This window comes from Mus caroli, chromosome 14 (assembly GCF_900094665.2).
Source record: "Mus caroli chromosome 14, CAROLI_EIJ_v1.1, whole genome shotgun sequence".
NCBI classification, from domain to species: Eukaryota; Metazoa; Chordata; class Mammalia; order Rodentia; family Muridae; genus Mus; species Mus caroli.
The window spans coordinates 52,510,612-52,531,111 of record NC_034583.1 but is presented as its reverse complement, the minus strand read 5'-3'; the positions used below and the strand labels follow the sequence as shown (position 1 = coordinate 52,531,111).

General features: G+C 43.8%; 2 protein-coding genes across 3 annotated transcripts in view; both read left to right on the top strand.

The window, feature by feature from the left end:
• The window catches only part of Kpna3 (karyopherin subunit alpha 3), a 91,180-nt gene extending 87,603 nt beyond the window's left edge, over nt 1–3,577 (top strand). For both annotated transcript variants that reach the window (XM_029469010.1, XM_021181469.2), the window contains exons 16-17: nt 143–237; nt 1,051–3,577. In XM_029469010.1, the coding sequence (XP_029324870.1) occupies nt 143–237; nt 1,051–1,149 (194 nt within the window). In that variant the 3' untranslated portion in view covers nt 1,150–3,577. The remainder of the gene's footprint in view (nt 1–142; nt 238–1,050) is intronic.
• Nucleotides 3,578–8,178: 4,601 nt separating this feature from the next.
• The window catches only part of Ebpl (EBP like), a 19,562-nt gene continuing 7,240 nt past the window's right edge, over nt 8,179–20,500 (top strand). The window contains exon 1 of the mRNA XM_021182117.2: nt 8,179–8,422. Coding sequence (XP_021037776.1) covers nt 8,252–8,422 — 171 coding nt within the window. The 5' untranslated portion in view covers nt 8,179–8,251. The remainder of the gene's footprint in view (nt 8,423–20,500) is intronic.

Below are 20,500 nucleotides of genomic sequence, written 5' to 3'. Positions count from 1 at the left end.
TACTGGGCTGCTGGTTAAGTTTTTATCTGCTTTTTAAATTGTCATCTTTAAGTGGAGATAGAGCATATTCTGAGGTTCATAGAGTTTTCTATAATCAGACTGTACAGGTTAGTCTCACCTCAATTTTTATGTTCTTTGTTAGGTTTGGAGAAAATTGAAGTTTTGCAGCAACATGAAAATGAAGACATATATAAATTAGCATTTGAAATCATAGATCAATATTTCTCTGGTGATGATGTAAGTAAATATTAAAATAGAGATGTCGGGGCCTAGCAAACACAGGAGTGGATGTTCACAGTCAGCTATTGGATGTATCACAGGGCTCCCAATGGAGAAGCTAGAGAAAGTACCCAAGGAGCTAAAGGGATCTGCAACCCTATTGTTGGAACAACATGATGTACTAACCAGAATCCCGGAGCTCTTGTCTCTAGCTGCATATGTATCGAAAGATGGCCTAGTCGGCCATCAATGGAAAGAGAGGCCCATTGGACTTGCAAACTTTATATGCCCCAATATAGGGGAATGCCAGGGCCAAAAGAATGGGAATGGGTGGGTAGGGAAGGGGGGGCGCTATGGGGGACTTTTGGGATAGCATTGGAAATGTAATTGAAGAAAATATGTAATAAAAATATTAAAAATCAAAAAAAATAAAATAAAATAAAATAGAGATGTCTGGGTGTAGATTGAGGCTTTCATATATAGTGGCCATTTACCAAGAATTTCTTACTAGTGTGCATTATTTGTACCATTTTCTGTTAGATACTCCATCAATGACTTTTTAAAAAATACTTCATACTTCATCTAAAACTTCATTATCAGGTTATAAAGGAATTCTTGTTATATTTTTAACCTATTAACTGGGAAGAAATAATTCTAGAAATGTTCAGATAGGTTAAGTACTTCTGCAGATACGGGAACTTATGACAGACACTTTTTAAAAAATGCATATTCAATTGTCTATTTTTAATTTCCCAGTAAAATTGTTACTGCTTTTCCTGGGTATTTTTAGGTAGTTAAAATTCATTCAGAGTTTCTCTTTTGTTTTCATAGATTGATGAAGATCCTAGCCTCATTCCCGAAGCAACACAAGGAGGTACTTACAATTTTGACCCAACAGCCAACCTTCAAACAAAAGAATTTAATTTCTAAGGTCAATTAAGTGCAGCATCTTTGATTCAATATGAAACACCACCAGATGGCCACCAAGCGATAAGACAGCAAGCAACAGAAGGCTCCCAGCACTCTTGCCTCTTCATTTTGATGCTTCTAAAGCAAGCCATGTCTCAGTCACTTTGCAGTTGCCAAAAGTCACTCTCACATGGACTGTAAATGCATATGCATGATTTCCTAAACTGTTTTAGAATTCTCCTTAACCATCTCAACTCCCCTATATTTTCCATGTTCCCTGGTGCCACATGCTGACAACTGCAGTCTCCAGTTAGAATATTCCATAGTGGTGGTATATCAGCTGCCCACTGATACGCCTTTGGAAAAAGGTGCGCTGTGGATCAAGACACTTTGGTATGATGTATATTCATGTTGGAAGACTACAGAGGTGCAGTGTGATCTGAGCCTCCATCATTGTCCTCCACAAACATATTTTCATATTCTTATGTGGAAGAATTAAAAGTACAAGCCAAATGATTTTCATTGGTGAAACTGACACAAAAGTAACTTAAAAACAAGAAACTTGGTTGTTGATTAAAAAGATAAGTTTTTTAAAACTGTACTTCACCTACCATTAATTGATGTGTTTATTATCTGCCTCAGAAGCCAGGGTTGGAGGAAGAGCTTTAGATATCAATGGTAATGCTATCGCCATTATACCTAATTTTTGAGAACAGCAAATCCTATTTGACCACTCACTTCAGCCTGTGTGTTCCTGCTGTTTTGAATAATCAAATGCTGTGCATGGTCTCTACCTGAGCTGCAACCTGTTACAGACTTGAACTTCTGTTAAGTTGAAAGCAAGAGTCCTTGACTACAAAAATACATAAATAAATAAGTCAAAACAAGAATGGAAAAGGTCTAAATACTCATTGGTAAGGTTTGAAGACAAAGTCTTGCTTTCAGCTTCCAGGGGTTAATTTTATTTTTGTTTTAATTTGATAATTGGATATGGTTGATTTATATTGGGTTTAAACTGTGGAGCTTTCATGTTTACTGTAATTTAGTCTTAAAATATTTTTTACTTAGTAACCAGTACTTTTGATAATGTGGTGGCAACAAACCAGCAACTATCTAGAAGTGTTACAAGACTTCATTCTTGAGTATTGGAGCTCATTCAGATCTCACTCAAAGCATCTGCACACATTAAAAGATAAGCCAAGGATCTGTGTAGAGGAATGGTCTGCAGTTATTTAACTCAGCCTGATTTGCAGTGATCTTAAGCTCTGCAAAATCTGGCCTTACTATGTAAAGTCATTGCTTATGGCAAATGGTCTGACCCAGTTATTAATGAATGAATATGGATTTGAAATTTTTTAAACTAAATAATTTGTGCTGTCACAGAAATGGTTTTGTTGCTCTTGTTCACTGGGTATAATTTCCCAATGCATTGATGTGAAGGGATAGAAATCTAAACTAAGTTAGTTTTCAGATGGGGGGGTGTATTTACTGTGATGAAGAGGAGACAGATGCCATCAGAGCTTTGTGAATCAGCTGGGGTGTTTTCACTGATAAACAACACATAGCAGGTGTGCTTCATTACAAATATATGTATCTGCCAAGGTGGAGCCACTTTAAAGAGTGAGTTTTGTCTTGTATCTAAAATGGATACAAGCGTATGTTTAAACTGCAAGATTTTTACTTGCTAGAGAATCTGTTTTAATATAGTGGTTTGGCCTCTGATTATTTATAGGTTTTATAAATTTTAGAATCAATTTCTCTTTAAGGTGGCTCAGATTTTTCAACTCTTGTGCACATAAAATTGAGTTGAAGTTCATTGTGCCTTTTTTCTTTACCCAAATTTTGAGTTAAAGCTTCATATGGTAACTGCATCCTGTTCAAACACTTGTCTAAATTTTGAAACTGTGTAGTGTTCACTAAAAGTAGGAGTAACAAAGTCAGAATGAATTAAGGTCACACACTCTGGTGAAACCCTTAAAGTCAAAACCTTCTTGATAGTGTGAATTGTCCCCCTTCCAGTTACTTCCTTCTGGTCTCTCCCTACTTAACTGACAGTTACCTTTTAAATTTTGCACACATTGAGATTAAAATTGGGCTTCTACTGTGTTGATTCCTATTTCCTCTCTCGTCTTAAGTGCAAACTAACCGGTAAGTAACGTTGGCATCAAGTAGTGCAGACTCCGTGCCTCTGCTTGAGCGGTTTGCCGTGACCTGACCAGTTTTGAGTTGGAATCACACCATTTCGTAGATAAGGAAACTGAGTGTATTGCTGCACTTTTAAGTTTTCAAAACAGTGTTTTAAAATTGCATTGTTTTTTTTTTTTAAAACTCAGTTAAAAAAAGACTAAAATGTTCTTTCAAAAGAGGCATCTAAACGTGTTCCTAATTTTGTATATGGGCTTAGGTTTTGTAACCAATAAAAAAGCTGCTATCAAATATGATAAAACATTGAAAGACTTATTTCTGGAAATAATTGTTTAGCTTTGTTTTCTGTGTGGTTACATTTAAGTTTTGTTTATCTTCAAATGCCAGCCACAGTGGTGGTGAAGCATGAGTGACTGTCATTGTATTTTGATGTTTCCTTTCTACCATAACACTGACCAACCAGTAGCTACTGTAGAGAGTATGTTTTGACAAATGAGAAATACCAACATGTGTGTAATTTCCTAAGCTGCCATAACACAGAACCAGTGAACTAGGGGCTTCAAACACCAAAAACTGTGGTGCAGTTCTGGCAGCAAGAGGAGAAGTAAAGTCGAGGTGCTGGCTCTGCCGGGCTCCAGTCCCGGCTCAGCCTGGAAAGGATTCCTTCCTGGCTCCTGGTGGAGACTGGCAATCCTCAGCTCATAGTTCATCACACCGTTTTCTGCCAGTTTGTGTATTGAAATGCTGTAATTTAGAAGAAAACCCCAGTTATTTTGAAAAGATGGTGTGATTATGAAATGAACCAGACATTCAAACTTTAAAGCCTGTAATTATAACAGAAAGTAGTAATTGAAGTAACCCTGAAAGCCTTTACTCTCAAGGGAGAAGTGACTCTGAATGAAATCTTGGATTAATTAGAAGAACAAAAGAACAGCCAGAATTTTGAGTATAGAAATATTCTTCTGTATACTGCCATTTCAAAATAATTTCAAAAGAAGTCAGTGCAGTGGTGCATACCTTTAATCCCAACACTTGGGAGGCAGAGGCAGCTAAATCTCTATGGTTTCAAGGCCAGCCTGGTCTACACAGAGAAAGCCATTCTTGACAAAACAAAAAACAACAAAAAAGTCAGTGTATAAGTAAATCAATGCGATCATACAGTCTTGCTCTCATTTCCTTCAGATGTGCATCCTTTTTAGGACATTCATCGCTGCAGGTAAACCAAGAGCATCTGGCATTTGGATGGCATTGATCTTTCCATGGTAATTTTTTTTAACACTTTTTGACTATGATTAGATTTTTAACCCTCTGGAAAACTTTACTATTGGTGGGGGAATATAATTTCTATTTCTTAAACTGATTCTAAGTCAGCTGACCCAGAAAGTGCTCATGGACCCTACCTTCAAGCTTAGAAGTAAACTTCATGTAATCAAAAGCGTGGGACAGAATGATTCTCAGAAACATATGTAGAGACCAGTCATGAAGATGGCAGTTTGGGAAATCAGATGTGGGATACAGCCTGTCTCCCTGATTGATTTGCTCAGTAGATAACTTGTTTTGGCCCATTTCTTGGTGTTGGGTAACTGATTGTTCTGCAGGTGTTTTCCTGTGGACAGTGAGATGGTTAGCTCCATCTGTGAGTTCTAGTCACCAGACTAACAGCAGCTCATCCTCTTCCAGGCCAGACAGCCGGACACATGCCTATAGACATTGCTAAACATCTTCTGATGGCCTAAACTGCCATCCTTGTACACCATTGACCCGGATCCACTCTTGTAGTAAAGGCTTATTTAGCAGAGGCAGTGCACAGCTGTCTGCTGTGTGAACAGTAGGCTTTTCTCAGTGCTGTTCAGGAATTAAATTAGTGTTGGTTCCAAAAGTCGGTGTAGTTTGAAAACTTTTCATGTTCATTACTTCCTAAGGCACACAAAAGGTTTCCCTCAGAAAGCGTACAAGTTTTTTAAGCAATGCAGGAGAGAAGTAGAGAGCTTGAGCTCCAGGTCCTGAGTACAGATCCCAGAAGCATTAAATAAATAAAACAGTACCATTTGTTCTGCAGTGCCCCTCCCTCTTCACAGAAATTTCCATCTGCTACTCTCCTGAGGCTGTGTATATAAAGCTATAAGGTAAATACGGAATGTCTTTATGGGATAGCGATTTTACCAGTCTTGTGAGTGTGTTACAGAGCATACATTTACATCTATGTGGTAGCTTGAAGATTTATTATTTTTCTTTTGGGGCAGCCGTTTAAGGGACAGGATTGAGAAGTGCTGAGTCACTCACTCTAAGGGAGCATAATGGCTGCTGTTCCCTCCTGTCCTAAAAAACATTCACTTCTCTTAAATGTCCATCTTTACAGGTTTTGTGATTGGAGCTAGTTTAACTTTTCCAGAAAGCAGAAGAGACTGAACTGTTGTAGATACACACACACCCCTTCCCCCCTCAGCCTGAGCGCCTGTGCAGTGCTGCAGTCCTGGTTGTAAAGGCCTTACTGCTCCTGGTTCCTGTCCACTTAAACAGGCCACGGACCCCAATAATGAGCAAAATGACTAGTTTCTGGTTATAGTGAATGGCGGCATTCCATCCTCTACACAATTCTAGGGTGGGAAGAAAGTTCTAGTTCATTTCCAGCCTTGCCTTAGACTTAGAATTACAGCCTAAACTTTCTTTGCCCTATCTTTGCCGTCTAAAATTTAAATTTTATGCTATCTCAATCCAATTTACTCATAATATCATTTTTGTAACTCTGTGTCTTTGCTTTTTTATGAATGGTTAAGACTAAGCCTTTAGAAACACTAAAATATTTTTTGAGCATCCTGTCCCATGCCGGAACTATGCCAGGGCATAGGATAGACACATTTCAGGAGTGGCCTGGTGAGGAAGGTGATGCTGCCAGCCAGTGGTTTCTAGGGTCAGCTGCATTTGGTACAGTGTGGTCCACTTGACCTAGTGAAGAAGTTTCTATTAGGTTGGGTTTTTTTGTTTGTTTGTTTGTTTGTTTTGTTTTGTTTTGGTTTTTGGTTTTTTTGCAAACTATGAAGCTGATTGTGCTGCAAAAACAGGTTAAATGATTGGCAAGTTGGCTGGAAAACCTGGAGGTGGGAAAAGTGTGTACACAGACAGGCATTGTCAGAAGCACAGAGGCTATCAAAGGCCAGTGGAGAGAAGGATTAAGGTATGTAAATGGGTTAGATATCTGTCTGCTGCTCACAGAGGCCAGAAGAGGACACTGGATCCACCGGACATGGAGTTATGGATAGCTATGGGCTGCCACTTGAATGCTGGCAACCAAACTGGGTCTTCTGCAAAACTAGTAAATGCTCTTAACTGCTGAACTATCCATTTAATGCTTCAGCCCCAAATGCCAATCTTCTATTATCCCTCTTGTGTGCTGATTCACCATTGCTCACAGAATACTGAAATCCTACAGATGACAAGCAAGCAGTGATGTCTGCCCCTAGCTATCAGCCTCTCCCTGGCCCTGTTAGTGGAGGATAGGCTAGTTACAGGAGTGCATTGCTTTTCCTGCCACTGTGATTAAAAATAAAACACGGACAGAAGCAATCTAAGAGATTTAGCAAACTAAGAGCTTTGGCTCTTAGTCCGTGGGCAGTCAGTCATGGCAGGGGCTGAAGGCAGCTAGTGGCATGCATTCATAGTCAGGTAGAGTGAGGCTTGCTGGTGCTTACCTTGTTTCTCTTTCTAGTCAGCCCAGGACCCACCCTAAGGAACAGGTCCACAGGTAAGGCATGCCTTCCCACCTTAACTAACAACTAAACTTAATCAGAGTCTAGTCTCCCAGTTCATCTTAAGTCCTGTCAAATACACAACCATCACCAAAAGAATTGTGAGAAAATTTGATAGAGAAAATGGAGTTGAGAAATACACTGACCATATCGAAGAGTAATTGGTTTTTTTGTTACTGGACTGGCTCTGCTCTCTTAGCAGTTCTTGGATTGGACAGCTGGTATTTGTCAGATCCTGTAATAGGTGCCCAGGATCACACACCAGACACACCAGTCACAGCCTCTGCTCTGTGGAGTTTGTATTCTAGGGTAAGGCAGTCGTAATAAAGGGTAAAAAGATAATTTCTGCAGATGTTATCTGCCACCAATAAAAGAGTACAAGAAGTGGCTGGAAGAAGTTTTTTTTTTTAACTTATGCCAGCAATCTTCGACTTTGCTAAAGTACACATAACAAAGTTCACTCTCCTAGCCAGCCATTTTTAAAGGTACATAGTTCAGCAGTGCTCAGTTGGCTTCCCGCCATAGAGGCAACCTGCAGAAATGCCCTCTATTGCAAAGTTGAGATTAACTCAACTAAACAACTGCCTTCCCCTTTCCCAGAATCCACCCCACCATCCCGAATCCTAGTGGTTGCCAGGCAAGTGCTGTGCAGCTGAGGCATGGCCCCAGAGGAGGCATACAGCATTTGAGTTTTGAGGGTTAAGTATCAGAAATAGGGTCAGCCATTTGCATGGAATTTAAAAGCCTGGAGGAGTGGGAGCATGGTGATACCTGCCTGGGGTTGCTGCCCTTATGAGGTCGAGGCAGGAAGATTATAACCTTGAATTCGACCAGCCTGGGCTGCATACTGAGTAGCTAGACTGCTCAAACACAATGGTTGAAAGGCCTATAGGCCGATAATGACTTCGCTTGAGCCTCCTTGACAAGACTTGGTAAGCATCTTTAGAACCTTTTGTCTCAATATTTACCATCTCCGGACAAAAAATCCCCACCGTTTGGACTTCACTTTGTTGAGCCTCGTTAGATGTCAGACTTACTGTATCTTTTGGAGGCAGTTAATATGTAAAGCATGAACCTGGCTGGGTCCAGGAACCATCAGGACGGAATGGGCTGCACCGCCCGACGGGGCAATGGGCCGGAAGGCCGGCCCCTCGGAGGCCCGCCCACGAGAAGCTCCGCCCACGAGAGGCTAGCTCGCAGGCTCCCCGCTCGCCGTGGTGTGCTGTGGAACCATGGGGGAGCATTGGGCGCTGGGCCCGGAGGCAGGCTCCTCCTTGCTGTTGTGCTCAGTGCTGCTGGCCATAGGGTGCGCTCTGGGCCTGCGCCTGGGCCGCGGGCGGAGCGCGGTGGAGCGTTGGGTGCTCGCCTGGCTCTGCTACGACGCACTGGTTCACTTCGTGCTGGTAAGTGTCGCCCCGTCGCAGCCTGCCTCGGGGCTCCGCCCAAGAGAGGAGGGATGGGAGCCCGCAGCCCTGATGTCTCTGGCGGCCTGATGGTGCAACCTTTGGCCTAGATGGATTCCTCAGTTCAAACCGAGCGCCCTACTCCTCAGGTGTTGCCTGGTTTATCAAACGAATTGAAAATGGAGAATCAAACTGAGAATTGTTAGAGGAATTTCTCCTCCTCCCTTGAAACTTTAACTTTCGTAGGTCAGACATATCTAGAAATCCATTTCTTGTAGGTTTCCTAATTTTGCAAAATATAGGTTTTTAAAGTATGTCCATAAAATTTTCTAAATTTCTTTGATATGTTATCTTCCTTTTCATCCCTAATTTTATAAATTTGGGTCTTCTGTCTTTTGGTTAGTTAGGCAAAGGATTTGTCAAGCTTATGAATCTTTTGTAAGAATCAACTTGAGTTTTATTGATTCTTTTTTGTTATTGTTCTTATATTAATTATGCCTTGCTTTTTTTTTTTTAAAAATTATTTATTTATTATATGTAAGTACACTGTAGCTGTCTTCAGACATTCCAGAAGAGGGCATCAGATTTCATTACAGATGGTTGTGAACCACCATGTGGTTGCTGGGATTTGAACTCAGGACCTTTGGAAGAGCAGTCAGCACTCTTAACTGCTGAGCCATATCACCAGCCCCTATGCCTTGCTTTTAATTAGATCTTCCAATCTATTGTTTTGAATTTTGGATTTTTCCTGCCTTTTCAAACTCATTAAGGTGCATCATTAAGTGATTTATTCAGGGTTTCTGACTTTTTTTTTTTTTTTAAACTGTGGGCACTGAGAGCTATAACATTCCCTCATAGGAATTTTCATTTACTTCTGAGGTCTTTTTTTTTTTTTTAAGCGTCCCTTGATTTATTCAACTGCCTATTTATTCTCCAATAATCTGTTGTTCAATCTTCTTTAGTCTATGTATTTCTGGTTTAATGTTCTCAAGATACAGGCAGAATACAGTCAGATTCTGTGTTGAGTGGCCTCTAGCCCAGCTTGCAGTAGAGGTCCTCTTCTCCTCTGGAATCTCATGACGCAGGTTTCTAATGTCTTCCTATCTCTCAGTAACCTTATCTTCCAGCCTGGTACCAGACTGTCCTGTGAAGCTCTTCGTAGAACACTGTAGAGCTTTTCTAGCCCAAAGTTTCAAACTGTTCACATTCTTACAACTCAGTTCCCAAGGCCAAGAACCTCACGGTCAGGTTTACCAAGTTTAGTTACTTGTTGCTGCAACAAAATCCTGACAAAAGAAATTGAAGGAAGGAAGGCTTTGTTTTGACTGGCAAGAGCAGGCAGCAGCTGCACACTGAGGGTCCACAGTCAGGAAGCAGTAGATACTGTCTCCTGTATTTAGCCCATGCCCCAGGAATGGTACCACTCACATGTAGAGAGGGTCTTTTCACCTCAGGTAACCTAGTATAGATAACCCCTGACATGGACGGGTTTCCATGGTGATCATAGATCCCATCTAATTGATGGTTGATGGTCAAGATTAAACATAACCTGGCCATCAAATTCACCTAAAATAAGGTGACTAATTTTCTTTTTTTATTTACTTGTTGGCGGGGGTTGTAGAGGCATACAGCTGCCATACCATTGCATATGGGGAGTAGTTGACAGGGTCAGTTCTGTCTGTCTTTCCCACTGTTGGGTTTTGGGAATCAAACTCAGGTTGTTAGATTTGGCAAAGGGCCTTTATCCACTGAGCCATCTCCACGTTCCCTCACTCCACTTTAGAAATCGCCAGTGCAACTGCACATAGGCAGTTCTGGCGTCTTACTCCCTCCTGGCCTTTAAAATTATAATCTTAAATACTTTTTTATTTTTTTGGACAAAATCTGACTTACTCTCCATCTGAACAGACCTGCAGCTAATCTCCATAATCTTACAAAGAAAACACAGAGCTGGCCATCATTTAGCTCTGAGTATTACAAGCTAAATGAGTATAATGCCAAGTGTTTGCGCAAAGATGAGATTCTCTATTTCCTAAGAGTTAATGTGTACCCTTATTTTCCTCAAAGCCTGTGTGTAAAGAATTGATTTTTAAGCAACCACTTGAGTACACATAATCCCCCTGAAGAACAAAGGCAGTAAAACAGGTAGTGTGTGTGTGTGTTATCCCAGCACTCGGGAGGCAGAGGCAGGCAGATGAGAATTCCAAAGTTCTCTTTGGTTACATAGTAAATTCAAAGCCAACATGGCCTACATGAGACCCTGTGCCAAAAATAAACAAACAAAACCCAGGTCCCTCTGAACAGAAAATACATACCTAGAACAGTCCAGAAGTATAAAAGTATAAAGATTCTCAAAAAATGTATTTGTCGGGACTGAAGAGATGGCTCAGCGGTTAAGAGCACTGATTGCTCTTCCAGGACGTCCTGAGTTCAAGTCCCAGCAACCACATGGTGGCTCAACCATCTGTAATGGGATCTGATGCCCTCTTCTGGTGTGTCTGAAGACAGTGACAGTGTACTCACATATATAAAATAAATAATTAAAAAAAAAAAGTATTTGTTCACCACCCAGTTTAAGTTGACTTCTCAAGCACAGATACATGTCACATGACACAGGCCTCCTTCCATTCATAGAACCTTGAGGCCTGGCCTGATGCGTGGAATTCGTCTTCCCTGACCCTCTCAGCCCCCTTCAGATCTGGAGGAAGCCTCCTATAGAGCCTGTGGTGGTTGCCTCTGAAGGGCTCTTCTGTGATGGCCCTGCCTTAGCTTTTCCCACCTAAGTTATACCTTTCTCCACAGATGGAAGTGACCACTCACAAGCACCACAAGCTACTTGATTGACACCTTAATCTCTCTGAAACTGAGACTAATTGTTCAAAACCTAATCTAAGAACTCTACATTAATGAACATTCTTTTTTGCTGTTACTAACAATGCTTTGGGCAGTGTCTTTAGACACCAACCTCAGAGGTTCAGTGGGGAGGACCCTTGAATTAGCAGTGAGGTCTGTAAGGAACACGTACTTGGCTGGATTAGTTTTGGCTAGCAGTTTGCTGCAAGGGCAGTCAAAAATATGGGATGTGTTGGTACTATGAAGAAGAACCTTGAGCTCTGAATGCCCCCACTCTCGGCACTTGAGCTGCCTTCATTACCTCTCTAAACCTCCCAAGTTTGTTTCCTGCCACCAAACCAAGAGCTTGCCTCTGAGACAGAGGTTTTTGGTTTTCTTGGTTTTTTTTTTTNTTGTTGTTGTTGGTTTTTTTGTTTGTTTGTTTTTTGTTTTGTTTTGTTTTGGTTTGGTTTGGTTTTTCGAGACAGGGTTTCTCTGTATAGCCCTGGCTGTCCTGGAACTCACTCTGTAGACCAGGCTGGCCTCGAACTCAGAAATCCACCAGCCTCTGCCTCCCGAATGCTGGGATTAAAAATGGAGCCATCTCCCCAGCCCTGAGACAGAGGTTTAAACTGAGGGCAGTTCACCTCAAGCGTCTAACTAGAGTATGCCGAATAATTGTGAACATCAGCCTGGCTGGATTCAAAATTTCCTGGAGATGTGTAGAGCTCAACTCCGTGTGTATCTGTGAAGGCATCTCTAGAAGGGTTAACTTGGAAAGGCTGCCTTAGATAAAGTGGTACCATCCTGAAGGCTAGGGGCTGGAGTATGGGGACACAGGAGGGAGCTGGAGGCACAGTCTCTGCTGCTTGGTCACCTTGCTGTGATCTGTTCTGCTCAGCCACACCCATGGGATCTCAAAAGAGATCTTCCTAAAGTCACCTAAGATAAGTGTCACAGTTGTGAAAAGTCTTAATAGAAGTTGGTCAATATGGCCTCCAGCACTGAGCCAGCCCAGTGTGGCTAGAATGAAAGGCAGCAGGTGTCCCACGATGCACAGCTGCGTGTGAAGAAAAGAAGGTGCTTTGGTACATCGCTTTCTCCTGTCACTGAGAGCAGGTGGGTGCAGGGTTTCCTGCAGATGAGCACGGCCGCCTAGATATGGCCAGAAGCTGAGGCAGGAGGCTCATGCCTAGGTGTGGGCAAAATCCAACAGAGATCAGACAAGGAAGCTGCTAGTGGTCTGGCTGAGAAGGGAGCTGGGTTGACAGGGAATACGCATGGCTGTTATGTGGTGGGAAGGATTTGAATAAGCGCAGTGTGGCTGATGTTACAGCATTCCCTATTTTGGGGTTTTGACCATTCCTTCAGGCTTGGAATCCCCAAAGCTCTTACCGTTTCCTAATGACTGGAGCAGTCAGGTTAAAGCATTTTGGCTTTTGCCATGTTCCCAAAGCAGCTTGGGAACAACTTCAGAGCAATAAAGGTAAAGATGGTATCTTAGTTAGGGTTTTACTGCTGTGGTGACACATCATGACCAAGAATTCTTAGAAAGGCCAACATTTAATTGGGTCTGGCTTACAGGTTCTGAGGTTCAGTCCGTTATCATCAAGGCAGGAAGCTCGGCAGTGTCCAGGCAGGAGCTTGGAGTTCTACATCTTCATCCAAAGGAAGCCCAGAGCAGACTGGCTTGGAGGAGGGTCTCAAAGCCCACCCCCACAGTGACACACTCCTTCCAACAAGACCACACCTACTCCAACAAGGCCACACCTCCTAATAGTGCCACTCCCTGGACCAAGCAAATTCAAACCACCACAGATGGTAAAGAGAAGTTATAATGGTGGGGTCCCGAGGCCCCAGAAGCCAAGTCTTTCTCTGAACTTCTGCCTTCCTTGCACAGGCTCCTTTTACTCTTAAAGGCAGGCATTAGAGACTTGAAATTCTCTTCTCCAAGGTGGGTCATAGAAGCAGAGCGAACACACATACCCTTGCCCTTGCCCTGCCTCTCTTTCCTGAAGCTGACCATTATACTGGTCTGGCCTCCATCTCTGGAAGAAGCCAGGAAGAATCTGAAAACAGGCCTTGCTGGGTGTTCCCCACTGTAGCCACTGATTTTCTGTGTTTTGTTTGCACCAGGGCCAGGAAATCCCAGTGAACTAGAGACTTGGTAGAGTAATTGACTATCATGCTTGAAGTCCTGATTTCATCCCCAGCACCCCATAAAAAACAGATGTGGTAGTATATGCCTGGGATACCAGCACTGGGGAGTCAGACGCAGGATGATTGCCACAAGTTCAAAGCCAGAGTGGTCTACATAGTGAGTTCAAGGCCAGCCAAGGATAGGTAAAGACTGTTAGGATGAATGTTCACCATCACAAAGCCTAAAATCACATGGAAGATGACCTTCTGGGTATGCATGTATGGAATTGTCCTGATTGTGCGAGTTGATTCGGGAAGGTTAATGGGTGCTGGTGGACATAAAAAAGCCACATCACCCACAGTGACACACCTACTCCAACAAGGCCACACACACTCGAAGAGGGCCACACCTTCTAAGAGTGCCACTCCCTGGGCCGAACATATACAAACCCTCACAAGGGGTGAGTGTGAGAAGCAGCAAAAGGAAAAGCAGGCTGGTGGAGAAAAGCAGTGGAGTTGTGGTAGGAGGAGGGGGGGAGTGTGGGAGAGCAAGAAGCAGGTTCAGACAGGAAGGGGCTGAGCTTGGTGAAGTTGGGAAGTGTGAGCAGGAAGGGAAGGGCGGGATGAGGAAGTGTCACCTAGCAACAATAGCTGTCTGCTGGTTGAGAGTCAGAATTCGGTCCTTTTATGTGTCCCTTGCTACCCTGGCGATGGACTGGAATCTGCTATCTCATCCTTTGATCAGCCTTTGAGGGTTTTGTTCCTAGCATACATGTTCCTGCAGCGCTCTGTTTAGACTTGATCTTCGGGATAGAGGGCAGCTGTCTCAGGGAGCCTGGGTTTCGTTTGCAGCGTGCATGCTCCTTAAAGTTTGTCTGTGTGTCAGGTGTTAACCTTTTGCCAGTTACCGACACCAGCTGTCTCTCACCTGATGCTGCTAGAATGTTGATCACTGACTCTCCCGCCTAAAGTGTCTGTCTTTACTGACTGATAAACCATTGGCTTCCTAGGCTGCCTGCAGTTTCCTGGCACTGCCACCTTTGCCTCATTTGATACAAGGTCTAGTCAATGAGTAGGTATGGGGCTTTGGCTGTGAAGCCCAGTAGCTAAGTTTCCAGCCCTGGGTTGAGCACTCAGTGATTCTGTCCATTTTGATTGTCTGGATCGGCAGCCCTTTGACTGAGTAGAATTCAGTTGTCTCTAACATCATGAACTATGTCACCTATGGACAGCAATGGTTGTCTGGGGCTGAGTGTCAGAATCCTGTCCTTTTATGTGTACAGATATTTGAAAGACACTTCAGATGCCAAGAGAATCTAAGTTTCTCCTTCCAAAATAGCTTACACTTTCTCCTGACAGCAGAAACAACATGCATGTGTCTGTTTCGCCCTGGCTACCATGAAACTTAGACCCACACAGCAGAGGTTGTCTGCACGGATGGCTCCCTCCAACCCCTGAGCTAGATTTTCTTCCCCCCTTTGACTAAAAATTATAAATTCATTTAAATGTTTTTGCTGCCGTTGACATAAAATCTTTTCCGTTTTTTTTTTTTTTTTTTTTTTTAAATGTGACAGGGTTTTACTATGTAGTCCTGGCTGACCTAGAACTTGCTATGTAGAGCAGGCTGGCCTTGAACTCACAGGGATCTGCCTGCCTCTGCCCCTGAGTGCTGGAACTAAATGCTTATACCCCATATCCAGTGTTTTGTTTTTTAAAAAGGAATTTGGAGCCTTCAGAAACGCTGCTTATTCTTCTGGGCATGGTGATGTCTGTGAACTTGGGAGGTGGAAGCAGGAGAATCAGGGGTTCAAGGACATCCTCAGCTGCAGAGCAAGTTTGAGGTCACTCTAGACTGCATGAAACCCTGTCTCTGTAAAAACAAACAGGCTAGAAAGATGGCACAGCAGTTAAAAGCACTGGCTGCTTTTGCAAAAGACCCAGGTTTGATTCCAGGCACCCACACAGCAGCTCACAACCATTTTTAACTCCAGTTTTAAAGGATTTGATGCCCTCTTTTGGCCATTCTGTATACCAGGCACGTGGTATACAGACGCAGATGCAGGCAAAACACCATGCACATAAAAGATAAAATAATAATAACCATGTTTTGTTTATCATTTCTTTTGTTTTTGAAGTTCTGATTACATCATCTCCAAATTCTTTCCTCCCAGAAAGCCATCCCTTATATCCCTCCTCCCTTCCTTCCAAATTCATGATCTCTTTTTACATTAGCAGTTGTTACATGCATATCTGTATACATGTATCTGTAAATACATTTACTTGTGTGTATGGCTTTAGGGCTGAGCATTTGGTATTAGATAATCAATTGGTTTGTTCTTCCCTGAGGAAGATGATTTCGCTCCCTCTCAGCATTCTTTAGTCGCCTGTGTTTTGTGTAGGGTTGAGGTCTTGTGGCCTTTCCCTCATCCACTTCAGCATGCCCTTGTTGTCGTATTTATTCAGCTTGTGTTCAGGCAGTCGTGTTGGTGAGACTTTATAGGTGTAGCTTCAGACATTCCTAGGAAACCCAGCCTCAAACCAAAAATCAATCAACCAATAAATTAAGCCACAAAGCAAGCACAATGGAATCCCTGTGGTTTTGCTTCTAGACATGGTGTCTGCCTCTGCAGACCAGCTGTGTAGCCCAGGTTAGTTTCAGACTCACATTGCTAGCTGCTGTTCTTCTTGCCACCCTCCCGCCTCCTACCTGCTGTAGGTTCTCTTTAACCACGGGTCAGCCGGGTGTGGTGGCACACACCTTTAGATCCAGCACTTGGAAGGCAGAGAGAGGCAGGTGGATCTCTGAGAGTTCAAGACCAGCCTGGTTTACAGAGTGAGTGCAGGACAGCCAGAGCTACGTAGTAAGAACCTGTCTTGAAGGAAGGAAGGAAGGAAGGAAGGAAGGAAGGAAGGAAGGAAACCCAGGGTTAGTTACTAACCATTCCTTCACCATTTGAGTAGGCAGGCTCTGGGGCATGGGGGTGAAAAGAAGAATATGAGATGTGGGTACAACAGGTGCACACTTGAATCACTGTGTTACCCTCTGCCTACTAGGAAGCTTCAGGCAGGACCCTTCCTGTAATGAAGAGGATAAGGGAGGATAGAAACTCCTGTTCTCTGTTTCCTCATCCACGGGCTGCCTCACTTGCTTTCTGTTGCTGTTGTACTCTAACCAAAAGCCGGAGGGAAGGAAAGGGTTTATGTCACCTTCTACCCCCAGGCCACAGTCCATCCTGGAGGGAAGTCAGACAGGAACTCCAGGTGGCAACCATGTGGAAGGCTGCCCTGCTACCCCACATGCCAGCATAACACATCGTGGGCTAGCTAGCTATCTTTCTTTCTTTTTTTTCTTTCCAATTTTTTATTAGGTATTTTCTTCATTTACATTTCAAATGCTATCCCGAAATTCCCCTATACCCTTCCCCCACTTCCCCTACCCACGCACTCCCACTTCTTGGCCCTGGTGTTCCCCTGTACTGGGGCATATAAAGTTTGCAAGACCAAGGGGCCTCTCTTCCCAATGATGGCCGACTAGGCCATCTTCTGCTACATATGCAGCTAGAGACACAAGCTATGGGGGTACTTGTTAGTTCATATTGTTGTTCCACCTAGAGGGTTGCAGATCAGCTCCTTGGGTACTTTCTCTGGCTCCTCCATTGGGGGCCCTGTGGGCTAGCTTTCTTATACATATCTCCACCTGCTTGGCAGGACAGTGCTTCCTGCAGTAAGCTGGGCTCTCCCAGATCATCAGTCCAGACGATCCCTTAGAGTCATGGCTACAGGCCAATCTGATATGGGCAGTTCCTCAATTGAAACTCCTTCACTACTGGCTTTATCATGGAGACAGCTGAAGCTAACTAGCACATCCATAAAACCCTGGAACTAGCTGTTCTCCTCAGAGGGTTACTGGAAACCCAGGAGTCATGGGGCTCATGCTTAAAATCTTAGTGCATGACTGAGACTGGAGGATTTTGAGATGGAGGCTAGCTCCAGCCACAAATCGAAACCCTGTCTCTAAACAACCACAAATGGTTAAAAGGATTAAATTCCAGTGATTTCAAGGCGTGTTTTTCAAACCTGACCGTGCACATAAGTCACCCTGGGATTGGCTGAGATTCTGTACTTGTGCAAGCTCCCAGATGTTTCCCAGATCCAGGGTTCTTGCTGCAAGGACATAGGGTACCTGGCACTTCCTTAGCCGTAGACATTGCAGTCCCCTCTGTCTGCATCCCCCATCAGCTGGCCTCTGCCCTTTGCATTATGTTCCTGCATCAGACAGCCTTAAGCTCTGTGTCCTGTTCCAGCGAGCTCCCAGGCTTGCCCTCCAGTCCTTAACAGCAGAACAGCTGTCTCAGCAGAAATGAGGATTGTCTCAGACAGGACAGATGTTCTCACGTCCTAAATCCAACACTAAGCTGAGTGTCTCGGGGACAGCAGAACTGGTGTGACTGACTCCGTAGGAACCATCACTATCCACTGGTTAATGTCCGGTGACATCTGTCTGCTGGGACTGGGAAAGACTCCATCAGAGCAGAGTGGTCATGTCAGCAGAGAGTGGCAGCTTGTAGTGGGCTTACATTAAGCCATAAAGCCAGGGGGAGGGGCTGCAGCAGTTGGTCCTTCTTCCAGCAAATAGTGGTGCAGACTATAGCCATGACAGGGGAAAACCCAGTGTGATTAGGCTGAGACCCGTTGGTGGGATTGATGAAGAACTAGTGCATGTCACGTATGGTCACTTGAGGGTCCACTCTCACCCCACCTCAATCTCCAGTAAGTTTTCAGTGCTACATTGTTTGTGGTTGGGCCGAGTATGTGTACATTAGTATAGCCTCTGCAGTGAGCCTGGGTTTATCATTTGTGTTTGTCCCAAGTTCTTTCATGGTCAGAGCAGGCCAGGCTCAAGTCACAGAACCTTCCAGAGATACCATCTGGAAGAGGTAACATCTAATGGGAAGTTCTTGGGTCATCGTGGAGTATGGTATCCCTCATGACAGCTCACACAAGAGTCTTGCTGTAAAAAGACCAGGCCTGGTTTGAGATGCGATTTTCTGTCCACCATTCTCCTCCATCCACCCGTAGCCAAGCCATCCAGACTCTCAACCACTGAGATGCTGAGTTGAAGAACATCTTTTTTCCTCTGAAATTAGCCCCTCTCAGATGTTCTGCTGGGATAATGAAAAGCTGACTGACGGGTTGGGAAGCAGGTGTGTGGTTGCAGGGAAGGGTTGCCAGTCCTTAGCCTTGCTATTTGGCTTCAAGACATTCAGTGGCACGACCACTGTTTAGAAGGATCTAGTGCTCTCAGGTATAAAGTAGTCCTACCAAGAATAGTTGCTTTAAAAGAGCACCCTGGCTCCTGCCTCACCTGGCTTCCTCTCTTACCATGTGATCTCCCCACTTCATGCACACTCCCACCAGAAAGCCAACCACTGGGCTGAGCTGCAGCCAGAGGGCTGTGGTGTCTTGGACCTTCAGAGCCGATTGTGAGCTAAATAAATCTCTTCTATACAATACCCAGCTTATTTTGTTATAGGAACAGAAAGCTGAGTACCAAGCAGTGATATGTGTATTTTTAAGCTTTTACATTCTTAGCAAAAAGTTGAAAAGATTCAAGATGGGCAAAGGATAGACATCTCGGTGAAGAAGATACCCAGATGGTCAACCTGCACATGCAGAGGGGCTCAACATTACCAGTCATTAAGGAATTACAAGTCAAAATCCACAAGATACCACTTCCCACCCACAAAATGACTATTCTAAAACAGCAGCAGCAATAAACACAACAGATGTTCCCTAGCAAGTAGAGAAATTGCTGGTAGAAGCAGTCACCTCAGGTGTTTCCCTTGGTCTTGGTGGCAACTTGGAGAGATGACAGTGTGTTATCACAACTTGGGTGTAGGTGTTGATGCAGTCTGCTAATCTTGGGTTATTCAAGATAAGATCGCAGGGTATCCCAGGGTAGCCTAAAGGGTTATCTGACTTCCAAACGAGTCATGCCCCACAGGTGGAGAACCACTGCCCTAGTACATTCACTACCTCACTCAGCTAGCCCACTAATCATAGGATTCTCAGCTTTACGTGCGTACGTGTGTGTGTGTGTGTGTGTGTGTGTGTGTGTGTGTGTGTGGTGTCTGGCCTTTAATTCACAGTATAGCCCACACTGGCATTGAACTTGTGTACAAGTATTTGCGGCTACCATGCCTGGGCTAAATCTCCTGTGAAGAAAATGCATTTTGGATTGACTTGAACAAAGCACACTTACTAGTTACGTGACCCAAGAAGAATGTTGAAAAAAAACAAAAAAGCATGAAGCTTCCTTCCAAGCCCATGTTAACAGACATGAGAGTAGAAAAAGAGCTGAATGACACCAAGAGATAAGCATGAAAGTCAGAGAAAGACAGTCCCTGTGGGATGAACTGAGACGCCCCTCACTGGCAAGGCCCACATACAAAGCAAACTAATGCAGCCTGATCTAGAGGCACTCAAGAAGGGAAGGACCTTCCACCTATAACTTGAGCACTCAGTGACACACAGCTGGATCAGTAAAGAAAAACCATCTGTCATCCACCTCCTTGAACACTGCCGCTCCAAGCACAGTGGCAATGGCTTTTGAGTGGCCTTTCCGAGTTTAGAATCCAGATCCAGGATGAGAATGTAATCTGTCTGCATCGTCGTCCATGTTAGCAAGCAAAATGGGCAGAAGTTGGCCGTGGGAAGCTGGGATGAGAGTATGGGAACATGGGGACTGAGGGGCTCTTGTGCTCTTAGAAGGGCCTACACTACACAGATGAATGGGTGGGCAGACGCTTCCAGTCCATTACTGAAGTCACACATTTGGTTAATAAATGGAAAAATGCTATACCTATGTCTCATAAATGATTTTTTTTCAACAACTAGCATTAGAAAATCAGAGATGTGTTCTTATATAGAAAAAAAAAAGTGAGGTTTCTGCACAAGAAGAGCTCCATTGTTGTATGAAATAGAGTAAGCCGAGCCGGGCGTGGTGGGGCACACCTTTAATCCCAGCACTCGGGAGGCAGAGGCAGGTGGATTTCTGAGTTTGAGGCCAACCTGGTCTACAAAGTGAGTTCCAGGACAGCCAGGGCT